General features: G+C 43.0%; 1 protein-coding gene across 2 annotated transcripts in view; it reads right to left on the bottom strand.

Annotated features, from left to right (window-relative positions):
- Positions 1 to 24,157, bottom strand: part of Nckap1l (NCK associated protein 1 like) — a 42,938-nt gene that overhangs the window by 14,126 nt on the left and 4,655 nt on the right. The window contains exons 4-21 of one of the 2 annotated variants that reach the window (XM_038343320.1): positions 21,947 to 22,003; positions 20,197 to 20,339; positions 18,511 to 18,601; positions 18,287 to 18,424; positions 16,816 to 16,864; positions 16,569 to 16,725; positions 10,984 to 11,040; positions 10,624 to 10,720; positions 9,447 to 9,556; positions 9,173 to 9,305; positions 8,734 to 8,815; positions 8,525 to 8,583; positions 8,174 to 8,319; positions 6,629 to 6,761; positions 6,275 to 6,394; positions 3,764 to 3,909; positions 3,417 to 3,548; positions 293 to 511 (exon numbers count right to left, since the gene is read on the bottom strand). In XM_038343320.1, the coding sequence (XP_038199248.1) occupies positions 293 to 511; positions 3,417 to 3,548; positions 3,764 to 3,909; positions 6,275 to 6,394; positions 6,629 to 6,761; positions 8,174 to 8,319; positions 8,525 to 8,583; positions 8,734 to 8,815; positions 9,173 to 9,305; positions 9,447 to 9,556; positions 10,624 to 10,720; positions 10,984 to 11,040; positions 16,569 to 16,725; positions 16,816 to 16,864; positions 18,287 to 18,424; positions 18,511 to 18,601; positions 20,197 to 20,339; positions 21,947 to 22,003 (2,069 nt within the window). The remainder of the gene's footprint in view (positions 1 to 292; positions 512 to 3,416; positions 3,549 to 3,763; positions 3,910 to 6,274; positions 6,395 to 6,628; positions 6,762 to 8,173; positions 8,320 to 8,524; positions 8,584 to 8,733; positions 8,816 to 9,172; positions 9,306 to 9,446; positions 9,557 to 10,623; positions 10,721 to 10,983; positions 11,041 to 16,568; positions 16,726 to 16,815; positions 16,865 to 18,286; positions 18,425 to 18,510; positions 18,602 to 20,196; positions 20,340 to 21,946; positions 22,004 to 24,157) is intronic. The other variant, XM_038343321.1, reaches the window with a different exon arrangement.

Below are 24,157 nucleotides of genomic sequence, written 5' to 3'. Positions count from 1 at the left end.
AAAGAAGTGGTAGAATCCTTTTCAACAGAAACAGCAATCAGCAAATACAAGTTAAGGATCAGACATTAAGAGGAATAGTGTCAAAGACCCGCAGGTTGATACATGGGTAGTGATGTGAAGGCTAGAACAGAAGGGGTCCAGGTCTCTACCCCAGCTATTGCGCTCATCCACAAGCAGAAAAAAATCCTTTGCAGGTTCAGTGAGGTGCTGGAGGTTAAAAGGCTTGGTAGTGGGTCCTACTATGTAAAGCAAAAGTACTAGCGGTGAGACAATGGGAAGACGGGACACTGACCAGTTTGTGTAGAGAGTGGTGACAGTCTGCTCGCCATATGAGTCCAGTGGCTGTGTCTGCTGCAGGAGGGCATTGCGGATAATTCTGGAAACATCTGCACCCAAAAACTGTGCCAATGACTGAATGAAACTGATGTATGCCTTCACTCCTGCCAACAGCTCAGAAGGCCTAAGGATCTCCTGCGTGGTGGCATTGTAGCCAGCCAAAGTCACGATGGCTCTGAATGACAAAAGCCTTAATAATTACAAATATATTAGCAACCACAGAAACAGCCCTGTGTTCCTGGTGCAGCACATGCCATCACATTTAAACCCCAAGGCAACACAGTAAGGTAGGCACTATTACCCCTATTCTGTACGTAATAAAATGGGGTGAGCAAACCATTTGCTGAAGGTCTTGCAGCTGGTAATGACAGAGTTTGGACTTGGATCCATTGACATTTGATTCCTAACTGTTTCTTTCTCTGGAGAAATTGGGTCCACTGTAAAAGACCTACTCTAAGGAAAGAATTAGTCCCAAATACCACCACCAATAGAAAATCATGCTTAGAACTCCTTGGAAAGAGTGCAGTCCCTGGTGGTTATGGATGCTACACTGCATAGATACCACCGCCTGCATACACTAAAGAAGGCAGAGAAAATGGCTGTTGCATACAGTCATGGGTGCACAGCATGTTTCTTCCCCAGGGGCTAAGACTTCATGTTCAACCAGTCCTTTGACTTGCAACCCTTTTCTTCACACAGTCAGACAAACAGTCAGGATAGGTGCCACTCCTCTGCACCTTACTATAAACGCACTCCTCAAACTCTTCCTAAGCTGTAGGATATTTGGAGTTCTTTCGTTGGTTGGTTGGAATTCTGGCAAAAAAGTTTATGGCAGGATGTTCAGGAAAGTCTGCTCCCACAAATTAAAGGGAAAATTTTAGACCCTTGTGTACCATTTAAAGGAAAATAACATAGAAAGGACAGGTGAGAGACAGGCCTACTCAACATAGAATTTTCAGGCAGTTGTGGCACATACCTAGATACCAGCACTCAAAAGTCTAAAGCAGGAAGGATCATGGACTACATACTACTTAGGGAGGCACTGATTGCTCTTCCAGAGAACCGGGCTTCTAATCCCAGCACCCACCGAGCAGCTCCAACCATCTGTAATGCTACTTCCAGAGAATTCAGTATCTTCTTCTGGTATCCAAAGGCACCAGACATATGTGCGGTGCACAGAAACACATGCAAACAAAATACCCATACACATAAAAATAATAAAAATAAATAAAATTTTCTTTAAATTAAAAGAAAGGTGTGGTGGCGCACGCCTTTAATCCCAGCACTCGGGAGGCAGAGGCAGGTGGATCTCTGTGAGTTCGAGGCTAGCCTGGTCTACAAGAGCTAGTTCCAGGACAGGCTCTAAAAAAGCTGCAGAGAAACCCTGTCTCGAAAAACAAAAACAAAAAAAAAAATTAAAAGAAAGGTTAAACCCTCCAGCCAAAACCCTGGAGCTTTTGGAATAACGACCTTGTGAAGCAAGAACCAGAGATTCGGGGAAAGTAGATGATCACACCCTTCCTGCTCTAGGACCTGGAAACCACCACGGTTCTGAAGGTGTTCATGGGCAATTATCACACTGCCATGTCCTTGACAGTGTGTGTACAACTGAAGCGCTTCCTCCCCTAGAGATAATGTGTACAGAACAAAAATGAGCTATTTTATTTTGCCCAGGCAAAACCTTAATAGGAAAATAAATCTGTACATCTTACAAAGCACGGTTTATGACTGGTCTTCCTGCTTCTGTTCTCATTCATGCTAATAAAGCCAGAGTGAACTGCGGACACAAATCTTATTACAGCTTTGCTCCAGACCAGTCAAGGCTGCATACCTAGATGCAACCCAGTCTTTACCGTACACTGCACACATGACAGCTGCCTGCATGCTGTTTGCTAACCTCGCGTCCCACCCAGCTCACCCGGGTTCTCTCTCTGCCACCCCTCTGACCTCCTTGTCCCTATCTCAGCCTTAGTAAGACTGGTTCCTCTGCTCTGTCTACAATGATTGCTCCCAAACAGATACAACATACTTGGCTCCATAGTTCCTTCAGGAGCTCACTGATATGTCATTTTCTCAAGGTGCTGGACACAATCAACACACACACTGCCTAAAACTACAGCAGCTCCTCAGCACACACGCACACATGCACACACACGCACACAGTTCCTATGACATCTTTCTCCATTCCCTGCTTTATTTTTCTGTTTAGCATTTATTATTAACCTTCCATATATGCTACTCTCTTATTTTGTTAATCTGTCTCCCCTACTGCAAGGTAAGTGTCATAGGGCAGGGCTGTTTTGTATGCTACTTTATCAATAGTCTCTAAAACAGTCCTGGCACATAGTAGGTGTTCAATAAGTGCTTGTTACTAACTGCTCATATTCCAAGACAAAATACAAATGAATAATGAATTATTCATACTCCTCTCTATCCCCTAACCAATACAGTACATCCACCGTAAAGTGGTATCCTTCCTTCTCAGAGAACAATGGAATGAATGGCACAGTGCAGGAAGGGAATTTACTTAGCTAAGGCTTATTACAGGGCCGGAACTCTCCACTCATAGCAATCTGTATTTGTCTACTAATCTTCAATTGCAGGTCATTCACAATAACCTGTCTGGTAAATATCATTATCCTGGACTTAACAGGAAGGAAACTGACTCAGATAGTTAGATAATCTGCTCCACTGTCATGCTCACAGCCAGGATGCGGGCACAGCTCTGTGGATGCAAAGGCTCTGCACTTCTTCCTCCCTTTTTTGCGGTAGGGGCTTGTGTAGTCAGGCTGGCCTAGAGCTCCCTGGGTAACCAAGAAGGACCTTAAACGCCTGTCACTCCTGCCTGTCTCCCAAGTGCTAGCCTCTCTCTCTCTGCTCACCCTACCAAACAAGGGGGATAGACCAGCTGCTCATCAAAACCTAGGAAGTAAGATTCTTCTTTTCTTTTTACAGAGGTGCTTCGAACCTGTGCCAGACTGCATCAGTCTCCAGCCTGCGACATGACCAACGGGATGGTTCTAACAGAGCCGCACTGAAGACTGCCACAGAGTACAAACGTGGATCAGGAAGGCTGTTACCTATTGAGCCTGGCCTCCAAGTGACTGCTGAGATACTCAGATGGAAAGATGGTGTGCTCAAACACAGAGAAGCTGTACACATGATTCATTGCCAGTGCCAATTCGGTCAAGTTTAGATGTAGTTTGTCCATGCTGAAAATAAAGTGGAACTTGGTTATGAGTCTGGCTGTTGGTAAGGACACTCAGTCTAGAATAGCACACACTGATGTTCTTCAAAATCAAAGTAGAAAATTCATACTAAGGAGCTTTTCTGTGCCTACCAACCCTACACCTCCTCTGCTTTCTCCCCTGTATCACCTCCCCTCTTCCCTTTTCTCTCTTCCGGCCCTTAGGGGCTAGGACCTCACGTAGTGACAAGGCTGCGGTTCTTCCGGTGACTCTCTGCTCCAGGCTTGTCTCTCTCAGGCTCTCCTTTCCTGGGAGCCTGCCTCTGCTTCATGGACTTCTTGTTCTTGGCTTTGCTGATGGTGGTGGCACAGTGCTTAGGCAGAAGCTTTGGGACACAATGGAGGGAGACAAGTGTCATTGCTAACAGCTGTGCGAGGCTCCTCTGTCATGATCCACTCCTCTCCCCACCCACCTGGCTTCTCTTTCTCTAATGTGTTCACCTTTTCCAGTGTTCACACATATCTCCCCATGAATAGCCTCAAGTCCTCAGACAGCAGTGTCTTTCCAGGATGAGAGCACTGCTCCCCCCACCCACATCTGTGGCCTTTCCTAACAGACAAATCCAAGGAAAACAGGCAGAGCTGAGAGCTCCACTTATCTTGTTCTGTACAGTCACAATGTGGGGGAACAACACTTTTTGCAAGACAACACCATCATCCCACAGGCTGTACCACTTATATTCTGTCTCATGAAATGTTACAGCTCAAAATTCTCAAAATTCACGTGTGTTCAATATTTTTTCCTTGTTTTTCCTTTTTCTTAAATATGTTTATATGTATATTCCTTGCTCTAGCTCAAATATCAATCCTACCTCTCTCCCTTCTCCAGCCAGCACTTGATACTCAAGATGCCTTAGGAAATCACTTTGGAACTTTTAGAACAGAAAAGAGTCACACAAGAACATTAGTTTTGGTATTTTGTAGTCACACTTCCTATTCTTTTTTTTTAATTTATTTTATTTATTATATATAGTGTTCTGTCTACATGTTTGCCTGAACACCAGAAGAGGGCACCATATCTTATTACAGATGGTTGTGAGCTACCATGTGGTTGCTGAGAGTTGAACTCATGACCTCTGGAAGAGCAGTCAATGCTTTTAACCTCTGAGCCATCTCTCCAGCCCCCTCCAAATTCAGTCAGTTCAATAAAATAAAATAAAATCCACCTTGATGGACAAAGATACACTAATATAAAAGTATTTATTATTGATTCGGAAATCAATATCCAAAGATGTAACCCTATTAGTAATCGCATCAATAATTATTTACTCAAAACGTTATCTCTGAAGGGCAACACTTACTTGCTTACAACAGTTCTGGGAGCAAACAATTATTCACACATATGGCTTAGTCATTCCTGACACAGCACTGAGTAAGCCTGTTTGCCGTGAGTATAGTAGAAAGTCATACCGAACAAGGAATACAGCTGTAGGTCTCCTCATCTGTATGTATGTTGTGCATCAGTTACTCACATTCTTTCAGTCATGTATTTGTACTTCCCTTCCCCGTAAACTGGAACATTCCCAAAGGCAGGGATCACGTGCCTTCTTTCTTGATCCTCACCCCAAACCGTTAGCCCAAGAAGTTAGTGCTTATTAAGCTTCACCCAGGAGACAACCTTTATCGACTGCTGTGTATACCAAATATTTAGTGAGCTCTATCCCATTTAGCCTTTATTACACCTCTGTGAAGAAAATATTTGTATCTTTTCCTGATACATTAGAAAATGAAAAAGCTGAGTAGTGTGGTAACTGTCTGTCTGTACTCACACACACACACACACACACACACACACACACACACACACACACCTTATTTCCGCTCCTACCAAAGTTGCTACTTTCTGACTCAAACACAGGAAGGGTAGGTAGTCTGGGAAATTCAAGGCTCTGGGGATAACAAAACTAACTCATTCATTATGCCTGATTTTCTGAAATGTAGTAGATCTAATCATGACCAGGTGTTATGAGTCAGTCAAGACAGGAAGAGGAAAAAAAACAGAAGACAAGAATGCAGCCCTGATCAGTACTGAAGGGCTTAAGAATCTCCCATTAGTTGTAAACTGGGATACTGATGAACAGAAAGATTAGACAAGACAGAGATCTGGGGTCATTGTCCCAAGCATGTATGCACCACTCAAAGAAGACAAAATTCATCTCCCAAAAGTCTTCAAAAAGAGCACAGATTTGAGTGGAGTTTAACTGTTCAAATAAAAGTATTTTTAAGTGTCTCCATCCACTGAGCATATCCAAGCCAACACCACAGGTCCTGTGCAACCAAGGATAATCCAAAATCACAAACTCACTTAAAGCACTCGGGCTTTTTGTGTGTGTGATTGCTATTTTGTAACTCAGGTGTGGAGCTGTCCACATGAACTTTGCAGATAGCTATGCCAGGTCACAACATCAAATGGTTGTACATTGTGATTCTAATCCCAAGAGAGTGCTTGGAGTAACTAGACTCAGAGAGGAATCCTGCCATAAACCAAATCCCTACCCCTGCTTAAGAAAGAGAATTTGTGAGTTCAAGGCCAGCCTGGTCTACAAGACTTAGGACAGGCTCCAAAGCTACAGAATAAAAACACTGTCTTGAAAAAGAAAAAAAGAATTTGGCCTGTGAGAAAGAAAACAAGGGTGGCCGAGGAAAAGGCCCTGAGGGGGAGAAAGGACATTGGACCAGGATGAGGGCTACCTGCTCGCTCAGCTTCCGCTGCTCAGCACAGATCTCCAGCACACAGTTGCTGGTCTGCTTGGCCAGCTCTTCCAGGAAGGAGTTGCAGTGATGAAGACTGTGGTTCTTCAGGTGAGGGTACTGTGGGAGAGGACCAGGAGAGAACTGAATCACATGAAGGCCACTTTCCCTTTCCCACACTGCCCTTACTCCTTGCCTAAGCCATCCTCTCCTAAGGAAAAAGAAACAGAGACCAGAAAAAAGTTACGTTATGCCTGTTCCCTTCCTAGGATCAAAATCAACCCCTGGAACTGTGCTTTGAGAAATAAAGAAGAGGCTCGAGAGCTGTCAGAACTTGAAAGCCAGGATATCCACCTCCTCCGGGCACATTTCATGAGTGCAGTGGACAAAATGGGCACAGATCAGGGGGAATGCAATGGCGTAGCGAAGCATGGAAGGCTCCTCCAGTGTCATAGCAAACATCTTCTCAAAGGTGCGAAGATGAAAGCTGTAGAGAAAGAAGATTGAAACCCAGGATTTAGAAACCAGACCCTTCAACAATTTTCTTTTATTTGCAGTCTTTCCTACTTTCTACCTTAGAGGTAAGAGGGAACCAAAGAATCTTAGTCTTCCTAAGTTCTTACAATGGCTTCCAGGGCAGCATCATGATAACGTTCCCTTTCCTGGACAAAATTTACAGTTCTTCCCTGGCAATCATCATTGCCTGGTTCAGGCCATCCCTCTAACTCAGAAGTTCCAAATTCACATCCCCTCACAATATGACACTTGGGCTCCAGAAACCTGCTTAGATTAACTGCAAGAGACATGCCTTTCCTTCACAAGTACTATGTTTATGTGTGTTCAGATGTGCGTGTTCTAGCTTTCCATTTCAACAGACTGCAAAGAGCAGACATGACAATCGTGCTTTGTTTTTTTTTTTTGTTTGTTTGTTTGTTTTTGTTTTTTTTTTTGATCCTTCCAGGAGTAGAGTCACACACCACAGTGGTCAACGAGTTATTGCCAGGTTACATCTGTGGAAGACAATGAAGTATCCATTCTTTCTCCAACCAGCTCTCTCAACTATTTCTTACTTCCCCAGTACTAAACCTCTACAAATTCATGGTTTCTTTATTTTTTTATTTTATTTTATTTTATTTTATTTTGGGTTTTTGAAACAAGGTCTTTTGGGACTCACTGGATAGCCTAGCCCGGCCTAAAACTTATGGCATCCTCCTCCTACAGGCTCCCAAGTACTCAGGTTTCTTTGTTTGTTGGGGACAGTTTCCTTATAGCCCATTCTTCCCTTAGTTCTGTAAGTAGTCAAAAATGACCTTGAATTCCTGATCTTCCTTTCCCTACCTTCCAAGTACAGAAATAATAGATATCTGCCACCATACCTGATTTCATGTCTTTTAAATCTAAATATCATGACTGGAGAGATGGCTAGGTGGTAAGGAGTGTTTACTGCTCTTCCCGAGAACCCAGGTTCAGTTCCCAGCACTCATATCAGATGGCTCACAAACACCTATAATTCCAGCTCCAGAGGACCCAGCACCTTCCTCCATCCTTTGTGGGTACCCATACCCAAGTGGCATATACACAGAGACATACATTCATACCCATAAATGAAAATTAATCTTTGAACTTATATGTCCTAAAAATTCAAACTACCCAAACAACAGAAAAATAAACTAAAGAAGTGTACAGGAGAACATGGAACACATGCTTTTAGTCCTAGAACTTGGGAGGCAGAGGCAGACAGATCTCTATGAGTTCCTGGCCAGCCTGGTCTACAGAGTGAGTTCCAGGACAGCTAAGGCTGTACAGAGAAACACTATCTCAAAAAAACAAACAAACAACAACAACAACAAACCCAGAAAGATCAAAGGGACGGACAATTAAGTCAGAACTAAGACACACCAGAAAACAGAAAGATCTGAGGTTTCCACCAGCATTTTCTCTGCTGAGTCCAGCATCTGGGAGTGAAAGACAATGAGGTTCATGATCTTGGCTAGGTCAGGATTCTCATGCAGGTGCAGAGGTGCCTTCAACACACTGGTGTAGGCCTATGGTTGGGGTTGGGAAGAAAAACAAGAGAAATGGAATGAGCCTTGGGGCTGTAATCTGCTCTGGGTGTTGTGCCCTGTCTAGTCAGCAGTTTCCCAGGATTACTTAGTCTCTGAAGCAGAGCTTAACAAATTAAAAACAGGGAGAGACTTGTGGAAGATGAGGAACCTGAGGGTAGGGGCCACTACAGGACAAGATCCTTACCTGTAGGCGGAACCAATCCAGCCTCAATCCAGAAAAGTCGAATTTCTCTTCGTTATCAACTGTAGAAACAGAAGCAAATGTAAAAGGAAATAATCAAACAGCACAGAATGGCAGCCCTCCTCTGAGTCTTCTTCCCCAATGCTCTGGATGACAGAACAACTCTACTTGCCCTCCTAAGTGCCCCGACAAGTCCACCTCCTCCCAGTTACCTTGCTTGAGACTCAGAGTGGACAGGGTACTAACGAATGAGGACATGATGACAGACTCCTCCTCTGGACACACAGACAGATTCTAAAAGAGTAAGAATACTGTCAGTGCTCACAGGTTCCTCGGATGGGAAGTGCAAGCACAGGCTCAATCAGTGTATGAAGACAGAGGAACTGTTGGCTGCCCCAAACAGAAGAGGAACACAGAGTACTGCCCAGCATCCCTGCCATGTAGACTCCCATTTCTCATTATGTTTTCTCTCCTCTTGCTTAGGGGGAACAAACCTGGTGAGATTTATTACATCTTTAGTGTACACCAGTTTTTTTGTTTTGTTTTGTTTTTTTTACATCCAAACTACAGTCATTCAGCCAGAGTGGCTCCAGAAGGACAAACTACAAGATATCATGCTGGAGTCTCCAAAGTGTCATCAGGGGAACATACCTGAATGATGTCACTGAGCACAAGGACATCAAACCTGGCCAGGTACTGGATATGGTACTGCTGAATCACTTTGATGTGTCGTCGGACCAGAGCCCTGACCTCCTCCAGCAGGAAGAGGAGCTCTGCAATGGTCCTGTAGAGATGAGGACAAGGAAAGACACAGACATCGACAAGACCATGTGAGAAGACACGCGCCCATACAAGGCAGAGATCAAAATGTCCCCTTACCCACTTCTCCCAGTCTTAAGGACAAGGTTCTTGGGCAAATACTAACGAGTCAGCATAGTCTTCAGGGGTCTTAGTCTTGGTAACATTTTCTGTATGACGAACCAGCCAAGTGACCTCATCACGAATGAAAGACAGGGCCATGAAAGCAAAAAGGGCCTAAGAGAGAAAAAAGCCTATTGGAAGTTTCTACTAAAATTTAAAAAATGGATTTTAGTGTTAGGGCTATAGTTGATAGAGTGCTTACCTGTCTGGTACAAGGCTCTGGGTCCAATCCCCAGAACAGAAAGCAATAAATTTTAAGCACAGAGAAAACTACTGAAATAATCTGTATGTGAATATAATACCAATAGCATCTAGAAACAAGCACACAGGCACAGAAAGCTGAGCCATGTGACACAGAATCAGACATACATATGTTGGCCCTGGCTCATAGTCAGTACTCCTCCCTTCCCACAAAATTACATTTTAGAAATATTTAATGGGTATTTAGATGACTTAAAACAGAAAGCAAGCTCTGTCATCAATTAATTTACACTCAAACAGAAGCCAGGCCAACCACACAAATAGCTGTTAGGAGGCATTCTATGATGGTGCCAAGGAAGACATAAAACATTTGGAGACTTTGAGAGTCATGGAATCAGCACAAGGACACACAAATTGATCACAAGAGACCCAGGAAGAGGGCAGGAGAGATAGCTCCATTGGTAAAGTACTTGTCACAAAAGCATGAGGGTCAGAGTTCAGTCCCCAGAACCCATTAAAAAGAAAACATGTGGGAAGTATAAAAAGACAAGATCTCCTGAGTAAATCGGGAGCATGGGGACCTTGGGAGAGGGTTAAAAGGGAGGGGAGAAGTAGGGAGGGGAGCAGAGAAAAACGTAGAGCTCAAAATCAATTTAAAAAAAAGAAGAAGAAGAAGCCATGCATGGTGGCATGCACTCATAATCCCAATGTGCAGGAGACTTCCAGATCCCTGAACTCACTGGTCAGTCAGCCTTGCCTAATGCATGAGTCTCAGGCCAGTGAATGACTCTGTCTCAAAAAAAAAAAAAAAAAAAAAAGTGGACGGTGTCTGAAGAACAGCACCTGAGGGTGTCCTCTGACCTCCACAGTCATGTATGCTAACATGCACATTTAGACACACACGGAAATGCAGTTTCATGAATGCTAAGTTATCACCCACACATCATTGGTCACTATCCCTCCCCAAACAATTCTCTTGCCTTAGGACCCAGCAGGCCTGGTTCATCATTTAACACAGTCTCCAACTCCTTCACAGCTACCCGAAGAAACTGCCGACGTTGACAGTGAAACTGGCCACTGAGGGAGGAAAGTGGAAAGTAGGGAATATTGTCTTTCTCTCCCTCACAAGTTCCCAGAAGCAGTGTAGAAGAGAGCTGCAGCTGGGGAGGTTCAGGGCTAAACTCAAACTTGGAGAAAATACAAGCATCTGTGGGCCGCAGGAAGTTCATGGGGGTGAGACCACAAGTCGGGATAGATGTCAGTGTGCCAAGGTGAAAAGAGAAGTCTGGGAGATTCCTATCCCAGCCCCTGCGAGCACATGCCCCGAACCCCGACTGTACCTGTTTGCAATGGCGTACTCCTTGCTCTCTTTAATGTCTGCCACCCGCTTACTGTACCTGGAGATCAACAAACCAAGCACAGCAGGGCATCACGCCACCAGCTGGTAAGTAGGGCACACCAACAAGCAGCATTTTCACCCACTCTTCTCACCCTATACAAACAAGACTCTCAGCTTGGAGCCCATCCTGCTCTATGCTTCATTCTGCAAAGACAATTACTAAAATAGCTAAGCTAGGCTGTGATAATACATGCTTGTCATCCCAACACTCAGGAGGCAGAGCAGGAAATTCATGAGTTTAAGGCCAGCCAGAGACGTGTACAGAGAATCTGTCAAAAGAGAATGGAGGGAGGAGGGTGCAGGAGCTAGGAGAAGAAGGGAGAGGAGGAAGAAAGAGAGACAAGGAAAAAGAAAAAAGAAGACAGTGCACCACTGCAGGAGGGAAATGAGTTCTCACACGGGCTCCTGCTGGATACCTGCCAGTCAACCACTCTTCCAGATTTGACTGGGATGAGGAAGGGAGCCACAAATACCACCCGTTTGTAGTAAAAACCGTCACCACCGCTCCCACTCCTACTTACTCCAGGGTCCATCCACTTGTCTCGGCTCCTCAGTTATTTGTGACTCCTTATCTCTCTCCTGGTTCTGGAAGCCCTCACTTGAACCTGCACTTCACCCGTCCCCACCCACCAGCTCCTCCGGGACTGCTCCAGGACTGCTCTCCTTCACCTCTCGCTGACCCTTCCCTTCTCGCGAGGCCTTTAACACTGAACAATCTGTTCCTCTGAGGTCAATGTGAACTTTTGAATCACGAAATTCAATAATCTTTTTTATTGTTGTGGTTCATCTGCAATACTTGACCATATCTTTTTCCTATTAGAGACCTGCACCCAGAATCCCACAGTAAGTGGCCTCCGCTCTCCACTGTCTTCATCATCCTCTGGCAGCTACTGGCAGCAAGGGGGAGATTCTAGAACCTCTCGCTTCCCTTCTCCAAGCCTCTCCTATAATAAACAGCATTAGAATTAAAGGTATTTGAAATTGAAAACTATCTTAATTAAATCAGGATTCAACTCTACAGCACTGCTAATGGATAATTACTTCAACCTCCATCCAGTACAGGGTACGGAAACAAGATTAAAAGTCAAAAAAAAATCTAGATTTAACTGGGCAGTGCTGGTGCACACCTTTAATCCCAGTACTCAGGAGGCAGAGATAAGTAGTTCTCTGTGAGTTCGAGGTCACCCTGCACTACAAGAGCAAGTTCTAGGGCAGGCTTCATACACAGAGAAACCCTGTCTCGAAAAACCAAAAAAAAAAAAAAAAAAAAAAAAAAAATTAAAAAAAAAACAGACTGGGGATATAGCTCAGAGGTAGAATACTTGCCCAACATGAGTAAAACCCTGAGTTTGTTCACTAGCTTGGGAATGGGGAAAAGAAATAAAAGTTTGAAGTGTGTTGCCCTCCACATCTGAGAACTTACCCTACAGAAATATTTGAATATGTTCACAAAAAATATGTCAATGGATAGTCTCTAAAGCATTTGTTTAACTTGGGAGTCAGAGGCAGGGAATCTCCCTGTGTTTGAGGCCAGCCTGGTCTACACAGAGAGAGTTCCAGGATATCCAGGAAACAGAGAGACCTCATCTCAAAAAACAAACAAACATTCAAACAAAAAGCATTTGTTTAAAATGATCTCTTTAAATGGAAACAGTTCAATGTTCATTAACAGGAAATTAGGGAACTGCTCAAGCCTGCTCATCAAGCCTGGTGACCTCTGATGGGTCCCTGGAACCGATCAGGCAAAGGTGGAAGGAGAGAACAAACACCACAAAATTGTCTTCTGACCTCCACTGTGAAAGCTCCTCCCCCACACCATACCCACCATATTCACACACACAATTGGAAATTCAAGCCCTATAAGGCACATACCTTTAATCCCAGCACTCAGAAGGCAAAAGCAGGCAGAGCTTTGTGAGTTCAAGACCAACCTGGTATACTTGGGAATTTCAGGCCAGCCAGAGTTAAACAGTGAGACCATGTCTCAAAAAACTCTGTGTGTGTGTATGTGTGTGAAAGACAGAGAAAGACTGGGTAAATAAATGCATAATAGAATTTTGTTCAAAATTTTTAAACTTATTTTTATGTGTATGGATGTTTTGCCTGCATGTATGTCTGTGTACCACATGTGTGCATGGAGCCCAAGGAGACCAGAAATGTCAGATACCATGGAACTGGAGTTACAGATGGTTGTAGCTACCATTAGGGTGCCAGGTCCTCTGGAAGAGCAGCCAGTGCTCTTAACCACTGAGCCATCTCTCCAGCCCTCAACTAATAAAAAGAATAAGTCTCAGCCAGGTGCCGTGACTCATTCCTGAATCCTAGTACTCAGAGGCTGAGGCAGGAAGATTGCAACAAGTCTGAAGCTAGCCTGAGTTACAAAGTCAGACCTCTCTCATACAAACAATAAAAGAGAGTCTCTATAAACTAATATTCAAAGATATCTAAAATAGAGCAATAATTAAATAAATCTGTAGATATAATGTAGAATGTAGAGCCAACACTTTCCCAAAACTTCTTACATAAGGTTGAAAACACATGCATACTTATGAATATGTACACACACATACAAACACACACACACACACACACGTAGCACACACATCAAACCATTCTCGGGGGTAAGGCTTCTTTTTTTTTACATTTCCAGGTGCAGTATTTGCCAGCAGAAATAAATGTAGGAACCTGATCCTCCCCTTAATCCTATACCTTCCTCCTCTTGTAACCCATTCTCCCTTCACAGTGACACCGAGTTCATTCCTTAGCTTCCACTTCCTCCTAAACCTACTGAAACCAACCTTCAGTCTCACCACTCAACTGATGCTGCTCACAGGACACAAAGATGGCCTCTGTAGCCAAGCCCAGTGAGGTTCCTAGCCCTCATCTTTGTTCTCTTCACATCGCCCAGCACATGATGCCGGTCCTTCCTTCTTGCACACTTTCTTCCAGTGGCTTGATTTTCCTGCCTCTGCTTGACGCTTAAATATCAATGTTCTCAACAGTTTTGTCCCCAATCTTTTTCTTAAACAATCAGACCTATTCATTCTTTGATTATGATGTCACCAGTTGTCATCTAGTCCAGATAGCATGATTAGTTACTAAATCACATAGCAAGAGGCCCGACATACATAACCTGTACGTCCTACAGACATTTCCAATTCAGTCTGTTCAAAAGTGAACCCACAGGGCTAGAGCAGTGTCTCAGTAGTTAAGAGCACTTTGGGGGGCCCACCCCCCACATACAGGCTCACAACCACCTCCAACTCCTATCCAGAGGACCTGACACTCTTCTGGCCTCCAAGGGCACTGTACACATTTGGTACACAGTCACATTTTCATGCAAAACATTAATACACATAAAAATAAACTAAAAGTCTAAAAATTAAATTACAGTCTTTCCCCACACTTACTGTAGCTTTATGCCTCTACCCTAAGGAATATCAGATGCTCATTCCAGAGAGTTTGACATCCTCAATTTCTCCTCATTTACTAAATTAATCCCTGTCTCTAGCACTGCCCATCTTGTCTCCCCCCCCCCCCCCCCCCGAACAGTAATCTTCTCTAAGACGCGAATCTGATCCTTTCAGCTACCTCATTTGAATTCATTCAGTGGCTCTGGATCCTTTAGAGCCCAGACTCAAACTCGAGGGCAGAGCTTATGATATTCCAGTTCACTGCTCCAAAACTGACTCACAACCCCACCTTCGTAACACTGCCCCAGCTGAGCAACTTGAACCTCTGAGCACATTGTTCATTTGCCTCAAAGGCTATAAACATCAAGCTAGGTATAGAGGTAAACACCTTTTAATCTCAGCATTCAGGAAACAGGAAGATCTCTGTAAGTTTGAGGCTAGCCTGGTCTACACAGTAAGTTCCAGGACATCCAGAGCTACACAGGGAAACCCTGTCTTCAAAAAGAGACAGTGACATGGAGAGAGAAAAGCGGGGCGGGGGAGGGGAGCTGAGTTTCTTTGCTGCAATTGTTTAACTCATGTCTGCCTGTCTCCTGTTTTCTTTAGATCCCACAAAGCCAGTGCAAATGCCCTTAATGCCCTTCCTGCTTACACAATACTTTGTGCTTACGTATCATAACCCCTACCCGACTGTATCACAAGTTTGCCTATTTTCCGACAATTTGCAAACTTTTATTTTTAAGCTCAAGGACAATTTTATTAGGGTTTTAGAAAGAGGAGAAGGCAAAAGAAGAAGCAGGAGGGGGAACAAGTCAGGCAAGCTCTAAATCTCAGCAGCTACAGGGAGGAAAGCCATATGAGGAACAGAAAGTGCCAGGCCATTTGAGTTAGAAGTTAGACACACAGTAAACAAGCAACCTCATGGCAAAAGGAGTGAGACTAAATTTCAGGGAAAGAGTAGGGAAGCTCATAATGTTAGGAAAGCACATTAAAAACAGAAAAGAAGGGGCTGGAGAGATGGCTCAGAGGTTAAGAGCATTGCCTGCTCTTCCAAAGGTCCTGAGTTCAATTCCCGGCAACCACATGGTGGCTCACAACCATCTCTAATGGGGTCTGGTGCCCTCTTCTGGCGTGCAGGCATACACACAGACAGAATATTGTATACATAATAAATAATAAATAAATAAATATAAAAAAAACAGAAAAGAAAAAGTTAAGCTTTTCGGGGTAATTCAGCAGCTGCTACTTTTTATTCTAATACGGTCTCACTGTGTAACACATGTTGATCTTCCTGCCGCAGATGCTGAGTGCTGGGGTTACTGGTATGTGCCACCAAACTCAGTTTAAAAAATAGAAAAAAAATCAAGTGCATAACACAATATACCAGATCTTTTTCCATATGCTTTATGTACTGGGTCTTTTCAGAACACTATGAGGTCATAGATTTGACATCATTTTGTTGTGGTTTGGTGTTTTGTTTGTGCTTACTTGATTTTGCTATGACTTTGAGATAGGGTTTTGTATAGTCCAGACTGGCCTGAAAATCACTGTGGAGCAAACCAGGGCTGACCTCAGACTCTTGGTCCTCCTGCTCCCAGCTCCCTGACCATAACCAGATGGGAGGTACTGCTTTATTTACATTTAACAGATGAGTAAATCGAGACAAACATGGTGACACTAAGTAACGGACCCAGGGTCACACAACCAGAAAGTGGTTCTTGAATTCAAACCAGACAGTTTAGCCTCACAATATCTTAGTAATCTATCTCTCTATCCCTAATATCCTGTGAGGCACCAACAAAGAGAAGATATTTGATAAATATTTCAAAGTTAAGGGGCTGGAGAGATGGCTCAGTGGTTAAGAGCGCTGCCTGCTCTTCCAAAGATCCTGAGTTCAATTCCCAGCAACCACATGGTGGCTCACAACCATCTGTAATGAAATCTGGTGCCCTCTTCTGGCCTGCAGGCAGAGCACTGAGAATACTGTATATATAATAAAAAAGTTTTAAAAAAAGTATTTCAAAGTTAAAATTACTCCTTACCACTCATACTTTGGGAAAAGAAATGTTGATGAGGCTATAACTCTTAGAAGACTGGTTTGCAAGTCACTCACCCTTTCAAACTACTGAAGAGGTCCTCAGTGACCTTGTGTATTTGCAGCACGTCGTCCCGGATGAGGGTGATGTACAGAGAGCCCTGAAGACACAGCTTCCACAGCTGTTGGCACTGGCTGTTGGAGTTGAGGCACCCATGACAAAGAAGAAACCCAACTGCAAGTGGATTGGAAACAAAGGAAGGCTTTTAGATAGTGCACTCCTAGGAGTGCTGCGTGCCCTTTCCCAGAGGCTCACACAACTTACTTACGATCCATCGCTCCATCACTTCCGCAGACAGATACTCACAGGCCATCTACGAGAAGCAGGCAGAGAGAACCAAGTAGCTGTTTAGAATGTCTAAAGTAAGGACAGAGCCAGCAAAATGGCTCAACGGGCAAAGGAGACTGCTGCCAACCAGACAACCTGAGTTTAATGCACAGAACCCACAAGCAGACAGACAGAACTGATCCCCAAAAGTTGTCCTTTGACCTCTGTACTTGTGGCCCACCCACACGTCACAAAGTAAATAAAAATGTAATTTAAAATGTTTTAAAATAAGTCTGGGGGAACTCATGCCTAGCATGCACAAGGCCCAAGGTGAAATCCCCAGCACTAAAAACAAGCAAAAACATTTCTTTTACAAGAGTGGATTAAGGCACTTTGATAAGACAACAGCTAGGAAAGCTGCCATGAAGGAAAGGAGGCCCTAGAAGGGGACAAAGAGACAGAGGACATAGTTGAGGCAAAGAACAAGGTTGGGCTGGAAGGAAGAACATGACATCTCACCAACACTGAGATATCTTCAAAATCTCACTCTTCTTCCATTGTGTACCCTAATCACACTTGAAGTGCAAATATTCATTTGGAACTTACCCATGACCTCTCAGCCTCAGCTGTAAATTTGTGCATATCACTCTCTACTTTATATTTCTGAGAAAGAGTCTCTCATTGAACACAATACTCACAGCTGATTGGCTTAGCTGATGAGAAGCTCCAGCAGGACCTGTCTCCACTCCCCAGTGCTGAGATTACACACATAACATAGTGTCCAGTTCTCATACAGTTGCTAAGAATCTGAACTCAGGTCCTCACATCTGCATAGCAAACTTCTCTACACACCTCACCCCCACATGCTTTATTGTTTTTGGTCTTTCGAGACAAGTTCTTACTATATAGTCCTGGCTGGCACCAAACTTGTGACAATTCTTCCACTTCTGCCTGCCAAGTGCTGAGATTACAGAATATACCATATCTTTCTTTCAGGACTATAAATTCTTTGAGGGAAGGCGTCAGGCCTATCACAGATGAATAACAACACTTATTAATCAATTCACTCCTAATGCAAATTCCTTCTTGTGCCTAGCGACTCCATTTCTTTTTGTTTGTGTTTTGAGTCAAAAACCCTACTAGAGCCTTGGCTGGTTGGGTACTTGCTATGTAGCAGAGCTGGCTATAGCCATGTAACAGTCCTCGTGCCTCAGTCTCCCAAGAGCCAGGGTCATAAGTATATGTGCCACCACACCACACTGACTCGGTTTTGCCCATTTGTTAATTCAGGTACACACAAACCCTGGCTCAATCAGAAGCACAGCATCAGTCATGATTTTTTAGCTTAGAAAGGGACCAACCTAGAACAGAGCCTAGACGAATGCTGAAACAGCCCTGGGGCTCATGTTTCCCGAAAGAAGCACCTTCCGGATAGAGGGCCTTAGCAGAGAAAGGAAAGGGAACTCACTGTGTCTGAATTGGCAGGGTTGATCATGGCTGGTGGGCTACTGATGAGGCTTAGAAGTTGGGCACTGCGCCACTGCTCAGCACCCTGATTCCTCCGAACAAAAAGGAAGTAGAGAGAGAGGAGGGCTCCACTCACAGCCTGTGGGGGGGAAAATAAACCCTTAATGTAAAAGATGGAAAGAATGCTTCTGCCTGAATGATGCTCCTCTATCTCGGGAAGCTCACCTTTGTGTGAGGTCCAAATTCTTCAGTCAGCTTCTTCAGAGGATGGTCATACTCTAATACCATCTGGCCCAGGCGAGCAAAACTGGGGTCACTGGAAGAAGCAGGAGAGAGAGGAGTTATGGGCTTTCCCATAAATATGTAGAGGAGAGTGTATATGTGTGCAAAGAAGGCAGTCCCTGCCCCTCCAAAAACAGAAACGCTAACTTGTGAATTACAAGTTAGCTATAGGCATACCAATGGGCAGTGGTGACACATGCTTTAATACCAGAACTCAGGAGGCAAAGGCAGGCGGATCTCTGAGTTTGAGGCCAGCCTGGGCTACAGAGTAAATTCTAGAACAGCCAGGGATGCACAGAGAAAACCCTGTCTTGGAAAAAAGAAAAACTGAAAGGAAGGAAGGATGAACGGACAGAGTACATGGTTTTAGACAGATCCATGAAAGTTTCTCCCTTGTGGGCAGACAGAGCTGGATTCATAATAGCTACTCTACAATTGTGCATTTGCTAATCTGTATCAAATATGCCTGGACCCATTCTTTGAATATCCCAAAGGGGAGCTAAGCATCCAAAGCTTATCCATTGGCTAAAGCTTGTGTCAAGACACGCATACAGAGATGGGATGGAGGACAGAATTGCAGATAATCCAACATCCATTTCTATTTGGTTTACAATTATCCTTAATAGGAATTATCTTACATTTCTTACCTCGAATGGCTTAACCTTACTGGTATTTGTCCTACCAATACTGAAAACAATTGTCTTTGCCTTTTATAATAACCTGAAAAACAAAGTGGAGGCCAGTCCAGGAATATAAATAGATCAGAGATAATGCAGAGTGGATAATGCTCTGGCATTCAGTAGTTAACTATATGTGAAAGCCTCTTATTTTGCATGGGATGCAACACGGGTTATAGATTTTCATATGAGAAATCATCTCCGTTCACTTTTTTATTTCAATTATTTTTATTTTTTAATTTCAATTGTATTTTTTCTTTTAATACAATTTATTTTTTAAATTGACACAATTATACATATTTATCATGTGTGCCATGTTTTTACAGTATGTATACACTGTCGAATGGCTCAGTAAAGCTAATTGACACATGCATGACCTCACATAGTAATCACTTTGGGTGGTAAGCATATTGGAAGTGCACTTGCTTAGCAGTTCCCAAAATAAGAAGGCTGCATTTGACCGGCTTGTGCTATCATATAATACCAATTATGATTTTTATTGTTTTTATTGAGCTATATATTTTTCTTCACTCCCCTTCCTTCCTCCCCCCTCCCCTTCTACTGTCTCCCATGATCCCCATGCTCCCAATTTATTCAGGAGATCTTGTCTTTTCTACTTCCCATGTAGATTAGATCCATGTGTGTCTCTCTTAGGGTCCTCTTTGTTGCTCAAGGTTCTCTGAGGCTGTGACCACCCACTTCTTACAGCACCACATGAGGTTCTTTTTGCTTGTTTGGTTGGTTGGTTAATTGGTTTTTTGTTTCGTTTTGTTTTGTTTTTGTTTTTTGAGATAGGGTTTCTCTGTGTAGCCCTCTCTGTCCTGGAACTCACTCTGTAGCCCAGGCTGACTTCCAACTCAGAGATCTGCCTGCCTCTGCCTCCCTGATGGGAATGAAGGGGTGTGGCACCATGGCCCAATACATGTGAGGTTCTTTACCTCCCCTAACTAACCTGTGCCCATGCAGCATCTCATGGGCACAGTTGTACATGCCAATGAGTAGCCGGCGGTCCTCGATGCGAGACAGCAGTAAGATGACTGAAGTGTAAGTCACAATCAAATCCAGGTAGCTCCGAGTGAAGTCAAAATTGAGATTCTACAAGGAAAATACAAGGAATCTCAAAATCAATATGGCCAATTAACCTGGACCACCCCTGCTTCTCCAGCCATTCCTTACAGTACTAAACAGACTCAATGTCTATTAGAAGTAGGAACCAATAGTAGACATTTTCAGAAGAAAATTGAAACAAAAGTTCGGAGCTAAACACGAGTTCGAGACCCCGGGGAACCTGGAACAGCACCAGCTCATAACCACAGCTGCTCGGGAGAATGAGGTCCTGGGGAACCTGGAACAGCACCAGCCCATAACCACAGCTGCTCGGGAGACTGAGGCAGGAGAACTACAAATTTAAGGCCAGCTTAGACAAATTAAGTGAGACTCTCACAAAATAAAGCTTAGCCAGTCATGGTGACACACACCCTTAAAACCAGCACTTGGAAGGCAGAGAGACAGGTGGGTCTCTGAGTTCAAGGCCAGCCTGGTCTGCAAGTCAAGTTCCAGGACAGTCAGGATAAAATAAAGAATCCCCATCTTGAAAAAAACAAAAATGAAAATGGAAGGAAGAAAGGAGGAAGGGAAGGAGGGAGGGAGGGAGGGAGGAATGAAGGGAGGGAGTGAAGAATAACAGGAAGTAAGGAAGGAGAGAAATAGAGAGTGAGTGAGACACAGAGAGAGAGAGAGAGAGAGAGAGAGAGAGAGAGAGAGAGAGAGAGATAAAAATAGAAGTAGGAGCCAGGCAGAGGTGCTGCACACCTTTAATATCAGCACTGGGAAGGCAGAGGCAGAAGGATCTCTGAGTTCGAAGCCAGCATGGGCTACATAGTGAGTTGCAGGACAGACAAGGCTACACAGAGAAACCATGTTTGAAAAAAATAAAAATTAAAAAAAAATAGGAGTAAGAATTTAAGTCAGTAGCAGAGTTCTGGGCCCTAGAATGCAGAGGCCCTAGCTTCAAAGCCCAGTACAAAAAAATAAACAAATAAGGATACAAAGAAACTAGGAAATCAGGTGCTATTGGTGGATTAAAGGAAGGAAAGTAAAAATACTGCTTTATAATTTTGTGTTATTTAAATCACATTGAAGATCAACTTACTATTTAAAAACATTTAACCTTAGCACATTTTAAAAAATATGTATAGTACCTAGTAGAGCCATCAAAGTGGCTCAGTAGGTGAAAAGCACTTGTCGCCAAGCCCAGCTACCGAAAAGGGAGAGAACTGACTGCCTCCCACATATATGCTGTAGCATGTGAACACACGTGAACACACACACACTCCCACCTAAATATACACAATAAATAATAAGCACATATTTTAATTTAAAAAAGAATTGTAGACCTGAGAAGGAACAAATAAACAATCATTCGTCCACTTCTGTCCCACCCTTCCTTGTCTCAAGGTACACTTGGCCTTTAATTTTCTTCTATTTTTTTTAAACATTTATTTATTTATTATGTATACAATGTTCTGTCTGTGTATATGCCTGCAGGCCAGAAGAGGGCACCAGACCTCATTACAGATGGTTGTGAGCCACCATGTGGTTTCTGGGAATTGAACTCAGGACCTTTGGAAGAGCAGGCAATGCTCTTAACTGCTGAGCCATCTCTCCAGCCCCGAGGAAGAAAACATTACAAAGGCACTTACGATATCAAAATGACACTGGCAGGCATCGATGGTGTTGAGAAGTTCATAGACGTGATCCTGGGGGCAGATGTGAAAAAGAAAAATGAGTAAGACAAGGTGATTTATCTTACTTGTGCTGCCAAGACAGGAAGTGGGGTAGCGACTACCCTAGAGGCCCCCCTTCTCCTCATAAGCCACCTGTGACCCTCGTCAGGACACCTGCTGGTCCCACAGGCCACAGGCACAGGCACTGATGCCCATGAACAGAAAGTCTGACTTAAGGTCCCCGAGTTTGGCGTTCTGTTTTTTTTTTTAAACATAGTTTCTCTGCATAGTTCTGGCTGTCCTTATACTCACTTTGTAAGCCATCTGGCCTCGAACTCCCAGAGATCAACCTGTCTCTGCCTCCCGAGTGCTAGGATTAAAAGTATGCACCACCATACCCAGCTAAAAGTTTAGTATTTGTTAAAAAATAAAACTGACATTCTTTTTTAAAGAACAAGAAAAAAGGAATTTGAAAGTTCCATACAAAGACATGATAGTGTTTAAGAAAACAGGAATGCTTTTTTATTTAATTATTCTAATTTGCTTACTTATTCTAATTTGACAACAGTACACTGTATGCATATATCAAATGATCACACTATATCCCAGGCATTTGTATAATGTACATTAATTATTTTTAAAATTAAAAAAAGCTCAGAAACATTAAACCCTTGTTGCTGAATCCTTACAAAGATTAAATGGCCTTTAGTAGCAATTTATACAACTGGTTCAAATTTGGAAGCAATCCAAAAAACAGGAAATAAATGAACTGTTTATATGTGCACAATGAAATAGTTCTCAGCAAAAGCAAGCAGTGGATCTTTAATACATGGAAGAGTATAGATGAATCTCAAAATGCAAAGGACACATGCTGACTGGATTCCATTTACCCAAGTCTTTAGAAAAGAAACATCATTCTAGAGAGCAGATTAACAGTTGCCTGAGACCAGGAGTACAGGATAAGTAAGAACTGACAAGAGGCAGGCACGCATCGCCTTTAATCCCAGCATGCAGGAGGCAGAGACAGTTGGATCTCTGTGAGTTCGAGGCCAGCCAGAGCTATGCAGAGAGCTTGTCTCGAAAGAAAGAAAGAAAGAAAGAAAGAAAGAAAGAAAGAAAGAAAGAAAGAAAGAAAGAAAGAAAGAAAGACACTGTTCAACATAAAAAATTAGAAACTACAGACAAGCTTAATTCTAATTAAGGATGGTGGTGTTGCTGTAACACATCGGTATTGAAGACACGCTGAGTGTGGGCTTTCCCTGGGCTCTGGGGATCCCAACTCAAGTGCTCACGTTTGTATGAGTTTTACTCACTAAGCCATCTCCCCCCCCCATTTAAAAAAAAACACTTTATGTGTCTGTGTGTGTGTCTGAGAGCATTATGTGCACCATATATGTGCAGGTGCCTGTGGAGGCCAGAGAGGATGTTGGATCCCCTAGAACTGAAGGTACAGGTGCTGCATACCAAACCCAGGTCCTCTGAAAGAACAATAGCACTCTTAAACCACTAAACCATCTCTCCAGCGCCTTCTACCCCCAATTTTTTAAAATTCTCATAATCCCATCATTCAGAAATTCCAATCTTCTGTATATGCATATTATTTGTCTATGTAAATATACTATTTTAGAGACTGATTACATCTTAAACCGCACTGTAATTTTCTCTTAACATTAAACAATATATAAAGAATGTTTTTGAATGCCAACTAATGTAAACATACATTATCATCTTTAACTGCATAATATTTGTTTACAGTCATATATCCTGAGCTTTTAACTGAATCTCTATTTTTATTGGCTGTAGCAATTATCACATTAACACTGTTACAAACAGCTTTGCACATCTGTCTCTTTAAGACAAGTTCTAGAAGTGATTTTACATCGTTAATTCTGCAGTTTTGAGAGGCATAATCAATTTACATTTCAGAATGCTATCTGAAATAATTTTTAATGTTTACTTAATTTCCAGAAAAAGTAAATGATTATCCTTTAAAATACAAACAAAATATCACTTATGTGTTACAGCTACCAAAAGCTTTTAACAAGAAATACCCAAACTGACACATATTCTGAACAACTTTTCTGGACTCTTCAAAAGGTCAGGTCATGAAAGACAAAAGTAAGAATTATAAGAAAATGAGTGCAAATATAGGCTCTGTATTAGTCAATAATATCACATAATAGAATA

The sequence above is a fragment of the Arvicola amphibius genome, chromosome 9, assembly GCF_903992535.2.
Source record: "Arvicola amphibius chromosome 9, mArvAmp1.2, whole genome shotgun sequence".
Lineage (NCBI taxonomy): Eukaryota > Metazoa > Chordata > Mammalia > Rodentia > Cricetidae > Arvicola > Arvicola amphibius.
This window is presented reverse-complemented; position numbering and strand designations above follow the sequence as displayed.